An 18057-nucleotide genomic window follows, 5' to 3' on the forward strand; every position below is an offset into this window, starting at 1 on the left:
AGGAGCGCATCCACCTCCCCTCCCCACCACCGGCACCCCTTCCTCCTCCTCCTCCTCCTCCTCCTCCAGCTTCTCCTCCTGGCGTCTCCTCCGGGCAACACGGACTTTCATGGAAAATCCTCCCGGGCCTCTTCTTGGACTTTAACTGCCTCTTTCTGGACTTTGACTGCAAGTAGTTACCCTGAGGAATCGACGCAGAAGGTCCTTGTCTGCACTTTGAGCAGCTGCGCCAGTTTCTTAACGCACCAGAACTTGTCTGCGCTTCGCCAGAAGAGAGTGAACTTAATGCAGGTGAGCTGCTGCCTCGCTGCCGCTTTAGTTCACAGAAGGAGAAGTTAAATGAGCCTTTTTTTTTCTTTTACGGAGGACAACAGTAATCTTACTCTCATTTGGACGGCTGGATGTGGATCGAGAGCGGTTTAGATGTCACCGTGGCTGCTTTGTGGTTTACGCAGCGGCGCGCAATGGCCAGCCCTGCTCCTCTAGGCTATCAAACACAGGACCAACATGTTGTTTTTGGCAAATAAACATTTTTAGCCAAAGTGTCTTCGTTCATACAGTTTTTCCCCCCCGCTGTCCAGTATTCCAGCAACAGACGACCAGCCGGAGCAGGTGTGTGGCAGCCAGCGCAGAGAGGAAGAGGGAGATGTAAAGAAAGAAGGCTGACTGTATCACGGCGGGATCAAGACACTGTCAATCCCCGCTAGTTACATTCAAGGCACTTCCTTTTTTACCTGTTTTTTTTTGGGAAGTCAATATCAGACAGTAGCAAGTTTATCCAGGGAAGCAGAGAGGATGACGACCAACACTGTTCTCCTGCTCTCCATTCTCTCTCTCACAAGTGAGTGCTTTTATATATTCTTCACATTTTCCCAAAGTGTGTGTGCAAAGACGTAACGTAATATGCAAAAAAAAAACAAAACCAAAAAACAGTTGTTTTCATAAATTGCTGATACCCTTTTCTGTGAGCTTTAACCAGCCAGTCTAAAGCATGAAGGCGCTGTCCATGGTGCTGGTTTATACACAACTTTGTCATCATGCAAAAATATTTTCAAAAGATATAAAAGAACACACACACTCTCTCTCTCTCTCTCTCTCTCTCTCTCTTTCACATGCACACACACACACACACACACACACACACACACACACACACACACACACACACACACAAAGAAGTTGCAGAGGAGATAACTTACCTTAAGATGAATTTCCTCTCAGTAATCATGAACAGGTCACAACTCAAATGCTGATGTGTATATATATATATATATATATATATATATATATATATATATATATATATATATATATATATATATATATATATATATATATATATATGTATATATATATATATATGTATATATATTCTGAATGCCTGTTTGCTGTCAGTGGTTAATTCAATCTGCTGTACCTTATGTTACTGAAGAGAAACAGGAGAGGACTCAGTGCAGCCTCCTGTGTGTCCTTACAGTCCTTTTAATGTTCCTTTATTTTTATATTTATTTATTCTGTAACAAACAGACCCATACATGAAAGGAAATCTGAACCAATCCCAGCACTAAACCACCGCAGGACTAATCTTGTGTTCTCTGTGAGACATCCTAGAGACATCATGTCTTTGTAGACAGGGCTGTGGTCTGGATTTTCAAATTACTCAAGCCATGAGCTGAAGCGAAGGGAAAACCTCTCTTAGAATTTTTTTCTTTTTTTTTTGACTATGGCATTTAGTCCAAACATTTAATTATTTATTTGACAAATTTTATCTCCCCATGATGGTTGAATGGTAGTCAGACCCTTCCCCACATGAGTATCGCTGTGGTAGAAAACCACTTAATTTCTTGACAGAAACAACCACATTTTGACAAATAAGCACATCACTTGAAGGATGAAATAACTGGTCATTTGTAGAATGTAACAACTCCTCAGGCTTTCAACATGACCTCAGTGTCCTTAATAATAGCCATGCCCTCAGTGTGCCTTAGCTATGCTTTGTACCTACTGTTTTTTCCTATCATATGTTTTTTTCTGTTAATAGCATCATTAGTTTATGTTTGATGATAAATCCGAGCTCTTTATGACTATATGAGTAAAGACACATTCAAACTCAGAGGAATTCTGTGTATCCCAGAAGGATAGGAGATGTTGTATCTTCCTTTTGTCTTAAAGTTTCTGAATTAAAAGCAGCCACAACACTCCTTGCAGCAACTTTTGCCCTTGAGACTAAAACTGTGTGCAGTGTTCGTACTCTTAAAATACTTGTAAGTAAAAGCAGATGGGCTCTTTGAATAATTTACAGAGGGTTATTTTATACCTACTGCCAAGAAAGCACCGTCTCCTGTCTTTTAGGCAGAACACTTGAATGTCTCCACCACTGTCCTAAAAGAAGAGCTGTCTTTTATTTATTTTTTAAATTTTCTTCTCTTTTTTTTTAAACCTGACCTTGATTCAGGATTTCTTGTAAGTTTTTCATCCTTTCCCCACAAAATTGTTTTAACGTGTCTTGTAGGCTTTAGCTTTAGTTCATAGGCTAGATGTATCTATCAATAAAAAAAAAAGACTTTTTAAATCTGAGAACCTTAATGGTCACATCTGCTCTGGACTCTGACAAAGATCGGCTATGACAGGCAATACTACAGGCTCTACTCTGTAACATCCATCAAGGCAAAGATACTCTGGAATCTAGGTTTAAATATTTACATGGTGTAATACACCAAGAAAGCACGTAGCTCTTCCCTGTGTCCTCCACCATGTTGTTGTGAGTGTATGCATTCCCCTGGGGGCCTGAAGACTTGACCAGATTTTGTACTATGTAATGATGTTTGGCACCACCTCTCAGTCACTGCATCACTGTTATAGCTGTTGTACAACATAAAATAAAAAAAAAACACCGGTTCCAAGATAATAATCAACCACGATCTTAAAGGCTTTAACGTTTCATGTTGCATTCAAACTTCAGGATTACTTGTCATCCTAAATGAATGTTACACTGTACTCATCATGTGAAAAGGCTGGGCCACATACCTTGGAACTGAGTTATTTTCCAATTTTTTTTGTGATCTTTCTTAAATGTGTACTCAAGGATGGTTATTTCATTTTCCTGCTGAGGGGAGACAATAAACATACACATTTGTTGAAAGCAATTCCTGAGGTGGACACCACAGGTTACTATAACTATTATTATAATACAAATAAAGTAGTAAAAAAGGGCATTACGTGTTTTTTTGCCACGTATTCACCCCTTCGTGCACACACTCACTCATGCTGGCCTGACCATCGAGCACCATTTGAGGTTCAGTGACTCTTTGACGTGGATAAAACCACCAACCCTGTGGTCAGAGGATGATCCTCCTGAGCTGAAGCCACCTTCAAAACTCCTAAAACTCCTCTTAGCTTTACGAGACACAAAATGTCTGATGTGTTTTTAGTTACTTACTCGAGGCCACTACTCACATACTTTCAGTTATTCTCCCCACAGAAACTTGTAAAACTTACAAATGTTAAAAACAGCAATTGTTTTGTGTCTATAATTCGCACAAAGTGCTCAAAGTGCACATGCTCAAAGTATGTTGAAGGGGACAACTTGTGCTTTTCCCAAGAAGGGGGATCTGGACCCCCCTGCCTCCCCTGTTATTTCCAACCACGGGTGGAAAGTCGCTTAAAGGGGGATGCAATCAAACATTGACATTTACATTTAAGCACCAAAGCCTGTTTACACATCATGGGGACTGTTGATGTGAAAGAAGAAGGAGCTGCAAAGCATCTGATAAACTGACTAAAGTGAAGTGACTTGAGTCATCATCAGTTGGGGCTGGGGACTGGTTTTAAAATTTCAAAATGAAATCTGCAAGAGAGCAGTTTGAAAGGAGTGAGCTTACCAGACTTTTGTAGCCTGTTCCTCTTCTCCGCTCGAAGCCAGCAGCTTCGCAGCGTTAGCTGCGCTAGCATAACAAACCTGATTATGGGACTGAACTACAGGCAGTCAGTTTGCATTGTGGGAAATGAAAGCACCAAGTTTTGTCAAGGAAGAATATGGCATGGAATAAAAAAAAAGAGATGATATCGCTGGTTCTGCTGCATCAGTTTTGCTTTTTTGTCCAGCATGAGTCTGCCAGTGTTATACTTTTGGAGAAGAATGCCAAATTATAGGAGTAGTCTGATCTTTTAAAAGTAATTACCTCACCTCAGCAAGTTTTTATTGGGGGGGGTTCTAGTTTTCAGGCAAACAGCAGAGACTCCAATACCTTTGAATGAAACAAAAGAAGAAATAGCGTGTTCATGAGCTATAAAGGTGCTGCTAGGAAGATTTTGTTGCATTCAGATAAAGTCAGGCTTGCTATTCACCCCCATCTCCAGTCTTTATGCTAAGCTAAGCTAACCAAACCAACTGGCTCCTGCTACATATTCCTTGAACCCTGTGATTTACAAAATGCAGTATATATATCATGATAATAAAAATAATAAAGCTGCCTTCATACCCAGTAATGATATTATTGTGCCATATATTTATTAAATAAAAAAACTCATCTTGTGATTGATTTCTAAGTGTCTTCTGAAGACAAAGTTGTTACGCCCATATCTTGTAAAACCCCATGTCTTCTTTAGTGTAGGTACCCAGTAAGTATTTCATTGACACCCTGTATGTACTAAATGATTAAATTATTTGCAGGCTGTAATCTAAAGCATTACCAAACATGTTTGCACACTTAATACAGTCCATGCTACTGCACAGGGACTCTAACTATTAGGTTAATCTTCAGTTTAACTAACATGTTGCTGTTACACAAATAGATGATTAAGGTCATTACTTGATGTCAAACCTTTTATCCTCTGATGTTAGACTAAAGTGTAGACTGAAACTCCCCTGCCTTTTGCTTTCAAATAGCTGAAAACATCACTGACATTCACAGTGACATGAAAACTTGAATCAGCAGGGTGTTGTTGGAAAAAAGAACATCCTTGCTCACTCAACCTTCGCTGCATGTAATCTTACAAAAACAGACAATTCATGTAGCACGGAAGGGGTGAAGCATTCCAGATATTAAATGTTCTCTGCGCTGTTGTCACTTCTCTTGACAATGTCGACATAATGGCTGTGGAAGCCAGGAGAGTGAGTCAAAAGCAAAGCTTCTGACTTATTCATAAGATCACTTTTACATAACCAATAATTTAGGGCTGAGGAAACACAAAGCTTCAGGGATCCTCTCACAGAGATGGATGCATGACTGGATTTTTGTTTGTTCTTTTGCTCTAAAACCCTGCAGTAAAGCGTGAGACTGCAAGAGAGACAACACCCGTACACACACACACACACACACACACACACACACAAACATTTAAAAGGGAGCACGTGATTCAGCCTTGATGCCCTTTGGTAAATTGACTTCATTTACAGCCAACTTGTTTATTGTTCATCATTCATGATGATACTGGACTGAAAACAGACTGTGATAGAGAGAATGCCATGCTTGGAACTGCAGCCCTGCCCACACACACATTATATGGTGGCAACTTTGTACTGAATGTTACAACGAAAGGGAAGCACACTAGTCCAACTAGCAGAGCTTATTGTTTGCTAATAGCGTTCTTTTCAAGCAGAGAAGAACAGGTGCATGCAAGTGTATCTGTGTTGTCAAACGAGATGCATCTAAGCGTTTATAGCACTTTCTAATGCTTGCCCCTCTGTGTGTGTTCTGACTTGCCTGTAGGCAGCAGGGCAGAGAATGCAGAGGAGCGGCTGGTGAATTACTTGTTGGGTCCGGAGCGCTACAACAAACTGATCAGACCAGCTGTCAATAAGAGCCAGCAGGTCACCATCTCCATACAGGTGTCTCTGTCTCAGCTCATCAGCGTAGTAAGTAGATTTATACACGAAAACACACACTGTGACAAAAACAAAACCTATTGACATAACAGTTTGTTCAGCTGAGTAATTCTGTATGAGCTGGATCCAGTTTGAATCTGTGATCTCTGCAGCTTGGTCACAATGCATAAATTGTACCCCTACTTGTCTTTCCTTGTTTTGCTTTGTCACCTGGTCCTGACAACTTGGATTCATATCTTTTAAAGCTTCCAGCAATTCTTGTACTTTTTGCTTTTTAAAATGTCTTTTCAGATACCAAGTCTTTATTTATATGAAGGCTGCCGACTTCGCACTTTGCTGTGGAAAAAAAAAAAAAAAGCACCGCAGCTTTGCACACACTTATAGCAAACATCTGGTAACATACTTGAAAATTTGGGACCATGGTTGTCGTTAAGCGTATAGAGATAGTATCACTGGTACACTTTTCCCCTATTCTTAAACTCTAACTCGTGCAGCTAAATGGAATTCAGCCATTATTCATTATTACACCTGTACTTATTTCCACCTGACTAGAAGTCAGACTGCATGCAAAAGTGGCCAAAATCTGATTTGTTTTCCCTCATATGTGACTCAAATCTGTGTGTGAACAATGTGAACAGCACATATCAAATGGAATCTGATCTCTTTTGATTCTGAATTTTGAGTTAAATCTCTTCCTGTGAAGCCGTTCACCACTCCTGCATCTACACACACCTCACACACAGAAGTAGCAGCCACTACCCCACAAAAACTATTTGAATTTTAATCAAACAAAAAAAAAAGAAGATCTGAGCAATTAATCTGAACTGAGCATCAAGTCTTGCAGTGTGAATGCAGCCTAACTAGCCAGAGTAATTGAAAACACCAGTGTGGGTGTGCAGGTTCTTTAATCAGTGGTGTATTCTGTCTCGTAGCCCCCTGCTTTATCAAAAGTCTCATGTAAAAAACAGTGTTATTGCCTTACTTAAGCTTTTATGATTACTATGTGGTAACTTTGTAACTGCATCAGTTCAACTTGCCCTGGTCTATCTTGAATGAAACTAGCTACATAAATATTACAACATCTTATAGTATTATATGTGTGATAATAAAAACTTCATGATAATGTATCATACTGCCAGAGTCTAAAGACATGCAGGTCAGGTGAAGTGGAAACTTTAAAGTGCCTGTAGGTGAGAATGAGTCTGACTCTGCTTGTTTGTCTCTTTGGGTTAGCCCTGTGATAGACAGATGACCAGTCCAGGATGAACGCCACCTCACGCCCAATGCATGCTGGGATAGGCTGCAGCCCTCCCTCATCCCTGAACAGGATAAGGAACTTAGAAAATGAATGGATGGATAATTTTTCTGTTTTTGAAAAATTAATCCATCTCTGGATTATCTATGTTTCTGGAATATTGAATGAAGACTGTTTTCCACTGCGTGCTGTGAGCACACACTCTGCCGGGAGACAGCATTACAATTTATTTATCATAATATCATTATTTGTTATATCATTTATACCATAGGGTGACATTTTATGGAAATGATGCTCATTGGATGACAAATTGACTATTGTTTCCTTGCAGAATGAGAGGGAACAGATAATGACGACCAACTTGTGGCTGTTTCAGGTACAATACAATCTTCCAAACTGTCCTGTGCACACACAGTGTTGCATATACAGTACGTACAGTGTGTGGGTGTATGACAATAAGGGAATTTAGAGATGCTCTTTCTGCAGGAGTGGAATGACTACAGGCTGAGGTGGGATCCAGACAAGTATGAAGGCATCAAAAAACTACGAATACCATCCAAACACATCTGGCTCCCTGATATAGTGCTGTACAACAAGTAAGCATTTGCATGTAATCCCGCCAAAGAGAAGACCTGTTTGTCTGAATTTCATATAGGTGATCTGTTTCTATGATGCTGTTGTAAAGTCACTGTAATGAAAAAAATGCCACATTTACAGCTTGTGTGTATATGTGTGTAGTGGCCTTAATTTGCTGGAGTGGAGAGGTTTTCCAGCAGTACCATCAACGCATCTCAAGCAAGAAATCTGCTGCTAAAAAGGGAGATGGGATCAATGGGGATTTCATAATTAGAATGCTCTGCTTTCTCTCTCTGTTCCAAGCCTGTTTTTAGTTGACTTCTAATATGTCTTATTCAAGTGTTGACTGTAATTGTAGACTCTGACTCCTTACTCTGTTTCTAATCTTACATTTCACCCACAACCTCTCACAGTGCTGATGGCGTGTATGAGGTTTCCTTCTATTGCAATGCTGTGGTCTCCAACACAGGAGACATCTTCTGGCTCCCCCCGGCCATCTACAAGTCAGCCTGCGCCATCGAGGTGCAGAACTTCCCCTTCGACCAGCAGAACTGCACTCTCAAGTTCCGCTCCTGGACCTACGACCACACAGAAGTGGATCTCATCCTCACTAGTGACTTTGCCAGCCGTGATGACTTCACACCGAGTGGAGAATGGGACATTGTCTCACTGCCCGCGCGTAAAAACGAGGACCCCAATGACATCACCTACCTGGACATCACCTATGATTTTGTGATCCAGAGGAAGCCGCTGTTTTACACCATTAATCTGATCATCCCGTGTGTGCTGATCACTTCGCTGGCTATCCTGGTGTTCTATCTGCCGTCAGATTGCGGGGAGAAGATGACGCTGTGTATCTCAGTGCTGCTGGCGCTCACTGTGTTCCTGCTGCTGATATCGAAGATTGTGCCACCCACCTCTCTCGCAGTGCCACTCATAGGTCAGCCATATTTATGTATGCCTCATGTGTAGACTTAAGAAATCTAAGGATATGAACCATCACCTACAGATGGTAAATTGGAAAAACTCCAAAATCAAAAATATGATTTATATAAGTGTTGAGATGTCTGAAAATGTCACTATACACATAAAATACAAATAACATTTGATCTTTGACTGTGTATCACAAATAACCAAACTAGATAAATATAGATTAATATTGTTAATCTATCATCATGGCTTGGATGCAAAGTATCATGGTTAGGTTTAAGTCTTAAGGAGTTTCATCTTCATATACTCATATATGTAACAAAATGTCAAACTATTGCTTTGAATCTCAAGTTATAGTTTGTTAATATCAACATTGAAAAAGCCCGACATGGTCATTACTGTGACCCCAAGGGTCCTCCAAGTCCATCTGCAAAAGGGCACTACTGCTACTGCAGAATATAAACCATGATAAATACCTTTTCTAAACAGTGCCCAGGGTCATTATTTACTTTACATGTGTACCTGTACAGAGAACCAGGCCTTTATTTAAAAGGCTTATGCTATGACTTATGTCATTCCTAATTTTCCCTGATTCATAAGTATATTTTAAGCACCATTATTCAAATAAGAGTAACAACTGAAAGCAGCGTGACTAAAGGCAGAAGCAATAATTATTTGTTCATGGTGGTCTCTTATCTTTCTCTCTCTGTCTGTCACTCTTTTAAAGGTAAATATTTGATGTTCACCATGGTGCTGGTCACTTTCTCTACTGTGAGCACTGTCTGTGTCCTCAATGTGCACCACCGCTCCCCATCCACCCACCACATGCCAGACTGGGTTAAACGCCTCTTCCTAGTGCGCCTTCCCACCTTCCTCCTCATGAGACGTCCAGGCTCCTCCAACGTACGGGATAAACTCCGCCAGAAGTACGCCAAACGGAATACCATTGGGAAAAACAATTCCCAGAGCGGCACTGAGAAGAAGCAGTACTCCAACATCAGACTCGGAGGGATCCGAACAGACAGCGACTCTTTCTACGTGAATGAAGACTTGGCGCACAAGTTTTGCTGGAAGGTGGGCGACATCCCGGATGGGGGTGGTGGGTTTTCAGACTTCCGGAGGCGGCTGGCTGTTCAGTGGGATGCAGATCTGGAGGAAGCAGTGGATGGAGTGAAATACATCGCGGAACACATGAAGACAGAAGACGACGATGACGGGGTGAGGAGATAAACCTTTGGCAGAAGATAGATAAGTGATGATGAGCAGGACGAAATAGGATCAAAGGATGAAAGCACAGAAAGACAGGATATATTATTGTACAGACAAAATGAGGGAAGAAAAGACCTATGAAAGCCGATTATTGAGATGGATGATGACAAAGATGCAACAGGGAGGATTGAAGAAATTTTCACAAGAAAAGAAGGTTATCAGGGCCAGATGGGAAATGGAAAACGGCTTGTCTTAAATTTGCTTTTGTCCTTCTGCTACATTACGCCAATCCGTCAATCATCTATCTTTCTCTGAAAATATTACATATCCTCAGAAAACCCTGCACACACTCCTATACAAACACAAACTGACTGAGCTAAGCACTAACCCCAACCCCAGATTTGTGTCCTTCGGCTTCTAAACTTCCTCAAAACTCCCACACTTAATAAATATTACAAACAAGTTTTGCAGCTGGAATTGCTCATGGCAAATTTTTCATCAAGCTGCCTCTCTGCCTCTTGGCACTCCCGGCTGATGTGCAGTTAAAATTATACCCTGATATGCATTTGGTGTCCTGGAAGTTTCATAGCCACAGTAAAAGTTAATAAAGCACTGCTTCTGATCACCGATACTCCTTCTGAAAAGTGGTGGTCAGAGTGGTCTTTTTTGTGTAACCTATAACCCCACACACTAATGGATTTACTTAATCATGTGCTGCAAGGCCTTGGAATCGGTAGTAAGCTAGTCATGCTAACCATTACAGGTCACGTGTTAGCAGACAAAGTGTCCTTCCATTTGAAGGGCTAAAACAGACCCTCCAAACTCTTTAAATGCAGAATGTCGTTCTTGCTACTGTCTTAAAACAAACACCATTCTGCCATGTGGAGAAGCCACAGCTTGACAAACCAACTTCAGTGCTACGTTACCACTGCAGGGATCGAGCAAATGTAACTGTAAAATGGGTAAAAGGTGGTTTTTGAGCATGGTTTGGTTCTCTGCTCTCCCAGTCAGCATGTCAAAGTGTCTGTGGCCCAGACACTGAATCCCAAAACACGCCTTAAGCACAGCTTCAGTGTGTGCGTGTGTGTGAGTGGTTAGTTTCTTCCTGATGGCATGGTTGACATGGTCTCCCATCAGAGTATAAATAATGCATGAAATGTGCCAAACAAGTACAGTCCATTTGTCATTAACCATTTACACAAACCTTTAGAGACCCCCTAACCAAACTCATGTTCCTCTGACCCAAAGACTTCAAACATGGTGCTTCCCTGAAGGTCTGCTCCTACACACACATACTTTATAGTCATGATTTGATCTGTCTTAACGATCTGTAATAGACTAAAATTGTTGGTTTGGTTCCAGATCATAGAAGACTGGAAGTACGTAGCCATGGTGATAGACCGTCTGTTTCTGTGGATCTTCATCCTGGTGTGTGTGGTGGGAACTCTGGGGCTCTTCATGCAGCCGCTGTTCCAAAGCTATAACACTCCCACTGCTGATGACACAGAGTGAGTCATATGCACACTCTGAAACACACATTAAAATACATAGCAGCACAGCATTTATATTGATTTGAACTGGTTATATGCCAAATCAGGTAACGGTCTTTATTTAGCCGTGGTGGCTAATGCTGTGTGCTAGGGTTATGGAGAAATGCCTCTGAGTTAAAAAGCTTCAAAATTTAGCTTTCAAAAATTCTGTTTACTGATTACTGAATGTGAAGTCTAGACATGCTACACTTTTCTACTTTCCTAGTTACAGTTGTGTGCACTATCTATAATATAGCGGTCCAGAACTTTCTGGACTCCGAGCAGCATGTATGAGAAAGTGGCGTGTTTCTAACCTGCACCATTTTTGTCTGATTACTGATGCAGATTAATGGGCTCTTGGTTGAGAGACAGTGTGGCAGAATCACATTCATGATGCCTAAATCTGATGAAAAAAGAGATGATTATTTCTTTGACACTCAAACAATTCGCTAACATTTGCAGGAATTGATAAGAACCGGAATAATGATGCAGAATCAGAATTGATTTGAGAGTCTATAGCCAACCATAGTTGGTTATGTTATTTCTGCTAATGCTAACTACTTAAAAATGTCTCGAGTCCTGCCAGGAACCAAAAATATAACATTTGTCTTCATTAATGTTTATATTTACTATGTTGTGTTTTGCTTTTAATAGGTACGGAGATTTCTAGGATTTCTGTGACACGAGAGAGAAAGCAGCTGAATGAAAGTGTTCCTGAGAAGCTGCACCCGGTCTGGCTCTGATCTGTGTTTGAGCGTTGGATTTGATGCATAACCAGCCGAATCGATGCAGCCAACAGTTGCAACAGTGGACATTAAATAAAGACAGAATCATACTGAAACACTTTTTATTTTACTGCATGATTTCTATTTTTTGACAGATTAGGTCTCCATCCAAGCTCTGCCATCACCACAGGCATGGCAGTCTTGGTGTACTTTTATACCTTCCAACAATCTTCTAACTTGTCATGGAGCCAGGAAGGTGCCCGTGCACAATTTTTGACTCAACATGCAAGACAGTTGCAGACTATTCTTCCCAGCACCAATGTAAAGAACAACCACAAACCACAAAGCTGTTGTAAAATACTATTAATTTGTTGTCTTTGTTTTTTGGACTGGCTGCACTGCTGATGGAACAGCGGGAGCTTTTTAGACTCGAGTGCAATGGAGGCACAAAGGTTCATTACACATTACAGCTCTCCTCTGCAGCATTGTTGATGTGAAAAAATAAGACAGTATAAGACATTGTACCAGTTGTTCATGTTGGCACAGTGCAATGGACCATCATTTCCTGCTTTCTCTACACTTCTCAAACCGAGCTTTATTGTAACAAAGTGAGGACGCATTGTCCTATCCACATTTCTCCTCATAAAATTATTAATGCATCCTCTCTCTCTCTCTCTCTCTCTCGCTCTGTTCTTTTCTTGTTCTGCTTCAGAGCTTTGTGCCTCATCTCCACCAACGACCTCCCAAGCAGTGTTGTAACCGTTAACGCATTGTCTTATTTTGAAGAATGTGTATCTCTCTTTCTGTCTTTCTCTCACTTGATTATTGTCTTATTTTTCTTTGTTTGTGTTCATATCACAGCACAATTGTAGCGCCATCAGGTTATATGCAGTATTAACAGTAATCATGGCTGTATTCTGTTACATGTTGAATAAAAAGCTGTACATTGTATGTGTTTGGTCAATATTGTTCCTTCACACGTTCCCCAGATTTTCTCTCACATTTGTCTGGTATTTCTTTACTTAAAGGTACTGGTTTTTGGTATTGGCATACTGGTTTTGCCCAGTAAATCCTGTGTGCTTATAACACACATTACTGACAACCATTTTCCAAGTGATGCAAGTGGTGCTGCATTTTAAGAATGCATTTTTCATACCTGATAGAAACACCCACTGGTTTCACTTTATTTTGTTCTGCCATCAAAATCGTTGACACTTGCTTAACATAGCTAAAGGATAATCAGAAACATCTCCTTACTGGTCTTGATTAAAAAAAGTTACTTTATCTTAGAGTTTTGAAAGAGTTAAAGTCACAGAATAATCAATGAATTTCTCCCAATGGATTGTTCATGTGCTGAAACGAAGGCCCGACAAGAGACGTTCAGCTCTAAGCTGCCACATAGTGTTCTATTCATAAGCTATGATGTTTGGGAAGTCAACAGGGAACATCATGGCCATGCAGAGACCTTTAGTGGGGAAGGAGCTCAAACTTAAAAATGGGAACATAGGACAATCAATCTCAGTTCATTTTTTAATTACCAAGAATTGTGAAGGATTGTGTGTTGATAGTGTTATCAGCAGGTGCAGACCAAAATTTCTTGCACATGGACAGACCCGCAACCAATCAGAGCAGTCGAAATACAGCACACATCGTTCTTATTACCAGAAGCTTTAGGTGCAGTTGTTTGCTCTTTTAGAGAAAATATATCATTCAGTTTGCATCATACTGATATAATAACAAATTCAACAGAATATCCTACATCAGCTTTCTTAGTTGTTTATGAAAATGCCTCAGTGGTGCAGCTCAGTCAGTGGACGTATCAGTCCTGCGCCGTATAAGATATACAGTTGTGACTTCCCAAGGCTTCCCAGGCTAATTTAATTATGGCAACCCATGTTCATGGTAACATTGAATCCTACAATAATATAATGTAATTACATTGCATTGTAAAACACTGAACACTAAGTAGACAAAGCATATATATATATATATATATATATATATCATATACTAAACAGGAGAAAACAGTCAGCCTGTCTCTGTCCAAAGCTAACAAAAGCTTGCAAATTAACTCACCATATCTCCTGTGTTTAATCTGTACAAAGAATGTAAGTAACATTTGTGGATTAACAGTTATGTGCTAGATTATTTCTTTTCATTGTGCAGTCACTTCTTCTTAAAAATTGTGCCCATGACAAAAGGGCACTCGATACGTTCAGGGTCAAAGGAGCACCCATCCCGACACCATCCCAGTCCCACCCTTGCACAGGCCTGGGAAACACAGATAATCATTCATCATCATTAAGAAAATGTCATAAAAAGACAGCTGTATTGAATGGGCTATGAAAATAATTTTTAGCTACATGACAGCACACAAATGCACGATTCCTCTGTGTGGAACTAAAATGTGCACTATCATTAGATGATCAGAGCTGGAAGACTTGAACAAGATGCCCTGCATTACATCATTGGCTCAACCAGAGGGCATCTGCTGGTGGAACAGTGTTTTCACTGAAACACATTTTGGAAGCGCTGTTGGAAGAATAAGACCAAAGCAGGGATGTAGTGGATGAACCTGCATGTGTGATAAGTCGTCCTGATTTCAGAGTTCCCTTGCAGGTACACAGCAAAGTTTTCAAAGTTGTTTATCCCCCCTAGCATCGATGTTCTCGTCAGAAACATGGCGTGCTTCACGAAGCCGTCCAATCAGAACATCTTGTAGGAGGGACCTCTGTCCAGCTAACTAATCTAACATGGAACAGAGGCAATATAGATCTCTACCATGAAAATTAAATTAGTCAGATGATAAAAGTTTTATGAGCCATGAGTTCTAAATGCACATATGTGTTTTGGCATGTGAAGCACTAGATTTTAAGGTGACTATATCACCTAGAATATGAACATTTAATTTTGAAAATTTAAACAATGTTGCAAAAGTGAAAATATGGCCGCATGCTTTGGGAAATGACTGGTACTAATGAACAGTGTGAGCAGACAGTAGTTATTTTGCCTAATCATGAAAAGCACTGGTATGGTCCTATAAGGATGCTTGAGTCATGTCAGGAATATTAATAGTTTCACTGTATTACAGTAATGTTGATAAACCATTGTTATTGCACTGATTCAAGTGCCATAAATAACTGTTTAAGTTAAAGATGGGTTGGATCTCATAGACCTGCTGTTAGACCACACACATCATGATTCTACATGTAGGCTCTTGTTTTATGTGAAATGTTATTGAATGATGCGGCTCGTTTTGTTCTTTGTTGTTGTTATTGCCAACAAATCCCATGAAACAAGTAAAACCAACAATACATTGATCCTACTAAGAAGTATTTCCTGCCTAGTGAAGGCCTGATATATCTCATGTCTCTGTTCCATAGCGCTTCATTGTCGTCCGAAAGCTATTAAAAACACATTAGCGAGTAACGTTGGTGCGCTGGCTGTGATGTTCCATTTATTACCATGAAAACAGCAACTGCGTCTCGACTCAATCCCACACACATTGTCCTGCTGCCGTAAATATTCACCAAATATGTATCAGTCCACAGCTGAAAACAGTCTCCAACAAATCCATCATCAAAGTCCTCTGTAACTACAAGTCGTGACAAATTGTAGATGTTTGCACAAACCTCTTTTTCCACTGGCTCACAAAAGGTGATATACAACCATAAACTGAACATTTTCCAAGCTCAGAATCTTTTAGATCCTGTCTTAATGTCACACCCTACGACGAGTCTCTTTACTTTACTGAATACAATTCAGCTGTCTGTCCACAGCTGACAGCAGGTCAGCTTTTTTTGTGCTCTTGAGGGTAAATACGGTTGAACCACTCTCTCTATGATCGAGAAACTATCAGCAGAGGAGAAATCATTTTATTGCTTTAGTGGAGGGAATAACTGACATTATAAAAAGACTCAGCCGAGTCCTGACAGTACTGAGAATTTCAATACTCAGAGGGGGGCAGATGGGGTCGGCAGAAGTATTTTTAAACTTTTCAAAAGTTGGTATAATGACACTATTGTGTCATTTGTGATGTGTTTTATCTGGATAACCTCAAATACATTCTGAACTTTATGATGATCACACAGCATCAGAAGACAGCTCTCAATTAGTTGTGTGTGTTTTACTTGTGTGAATGTATGTGAGTGTTCTGCCAGAGAAATACACATTCAGACATCACGTAATTGTGCTGTTTTAAATGTATCTTTTATCATCATTGATTATCATCAGTATTTTTGGTGACACCGAATGAAACACGGTGACAATTTGTGGAGACTTTTTTGTGAATGCGCACACACACGAATGAACGAACGCACACACACACACACACACACACACACACACACACACACACACACACACACACACACACACACACACACACACACACACACACACACACACACACACACTCACTTCAAGTAAAACCTTTTTAAGCCTTTGCTCTGATCAGTGGATCTCTCTGAAGTGGAAAAAGGTTGAATCCACATGCAGGGTCACATCCTGTCAATGGACATTCGGGTTGTTGTGTGTCTTTGTGTGCCTACGAGAAGGCCTTCCTCAGTCAGAGGCAATGTGCTCGACAGCACTAATGCATTTTGTTCCACTGGAGGTGTGTGTGTGTGTGTGTGTGTGTGTCTGCGTCTGTGTGTGTATTTGTGAGTGCATATGCCCAAATTTGTGAACTCCATCTGCCAACAAAAAGGTAATATCAGGTGAAAATAACATCACCTTCCAACTGTCAGCAGCCTCTGAAGACAGAGCACTCTGTTACTTTTTATGTACTACTGCATGAATGAACACACACACATATAATAGACTATGATAAGATTTAACTGGCTCAAATCCTTTATCTCAGCAAAAGTGAAGCACTGACTCCTGAAGTCTGCACATCAGCAAAACTACTACGAGCCTCTGCTGTGGTGAACAGCTATCGACAAAACGCATATTTACTGTGCCCCCTCTGGTTTGTGTGTGTTTGTGTGCGTGTGTGTGTGATATTTACCAGGTGTTCCACCCTATCAATATGAGGTTGACTGGAGTATAAAGGTGACAGATGTGATGCTAGTGTGTCTGGGGGAAAGGCAGAAGAGGACAGAACAGGCCAGCTGTCGTACCGTTGTATTGGATTGTGTAATGTTGTTCTGTGCAACTCAGTAAACACATTACCAAGAGGTTGTAAATGAGATGCCCCTGAATTTGTATACAGTATGTGACATTATTTGACACTTTGAATGTGTGATTAAATCAGCAGTATAAACATGTTAAACATGTGTAAGTCATATAAGATGAATATTGCTGCTTGTAGTTGCACTACTGTCATTGTGCATCACTGTGACTAAAAAAACACTGAGAATCAATGAATGACTTTAAGACTCACTGAACACGGCTTGCAAATGCACTCCCTATATAAAGTGAATAATTAGTTAATTATATATTTGTAAAATATGGGGTCATATGGTGTATAGTTTCAGATTAATTTAAAAGAGCAGATGAGCAGAAGTTCCTATGACTCAGATTTCTGAGTGGTGTCACTGTTTTTCACAGAGCCGGGGCAGTGCTTTTTTACTGATCTCTCTCTATCTCTCCCTTTATATGCCACCCCTCACCCTCACCCATCCGATCCCTGCTGGCAGAGCTGGCCTCAGCTGACCCACAGAGGGGTTGATTTAAGTGAACACAGCTTTTCAGATCAGCGGTTTTTGTCCAACACACACATGTACACAGAGAACCCTTTGCCCATTTGTTAAGGTTCAGTAACTGTGGTGACTGAAGTGCATTTGCCACTTTTTTAAATGGCCATGGCTCCCAGAGAATATCCGACATGCTGCCACGAACTATCACTAAATGCTCACGAAAATCACAAAGCACAAGCATAAGCCAAACATGAGGTCAACAAGAGGTCATGGATGGACATAGGCACCGTAATAGCGTGGTGATAAATGTTGCCTCGATGTGGACTGGTCATTTTGTTTATGCAAAAATATTAATATCACCAGATTA

At 40.5% G+C, this 18057-nt stretch overlaps 1 protein-coding gene across 1 annotated transcript; it reads left to right on the top strand.

Moving 5' to 3' along the window:
- Window positions 1-771: 771 nt before the first annotated feature.
- Window positions 772-12152, top strand: chrnb5a (cholinergic receptor, nicotinic, beta 5a). Its single transcript, XM_070855359.1, has 8 exons — window positions 772-841; window positions 5712-5857; window positions 7414-7458; window positions 7569-7678; window positions 8072-8598; window positions 9316-9806; window positions 11160-11305; window positions 11981-12152. Exons 1-8 carry the CDS (start codon window positions 796-798, stop codon window positions 11994-11996), a joined length of 1527 nt encoding a protein of 508 aa, XP_070711460.1. The 5' UTR covers window positions 772-795; the 3' UTR covers window positions 11997-12152.
- The last annotated feature ends 5905 nt before the right edge of the window (window positions 12153-18057 follow it).

The sequence above is a fragment of the Pempheris klunzingeri genome, chromosome 3 (genome assembly GCF_042242105.1).
Source record: "Pempheris klunzingeri isolate RE-2024b chromosome 3, fPemKlu1.hap1, whole genome shotgun sequence".
NCBI lineage: Eukaryota > Metazoa > Chordata > Actinopteri > Acropomatiformes > Pempheridae > Pempheris > Pempheris klunzingeri.

What these genes read in the sequence shown, in the direction of transcription:
- chrnb5a (XM_070855359.1), top strand. Translation starts at nt 796, where the DNA reads ATGACGACCAACACTGTTCTCCTGCTCTCCATTCTCTCTCTCACAA. An exon ending in CCAACTTGTGGCTGTTTCAG is followed by an intron (nt 7,459 to 7,568) that starts GTACAATACAAT and finishes CTCTTTCTGCAG; the next exon opens with GAGTGGAATGACTACAGGCT. An exon ending in CAGAAGACGACGATGACGGG is followed by an intron (nt 9,807 to 11,159) that starts GTGAGGAGATAA and finishes GTTTGGTTCCAG; the next exon opens with ATCATAGAAGACTGGAAGTA.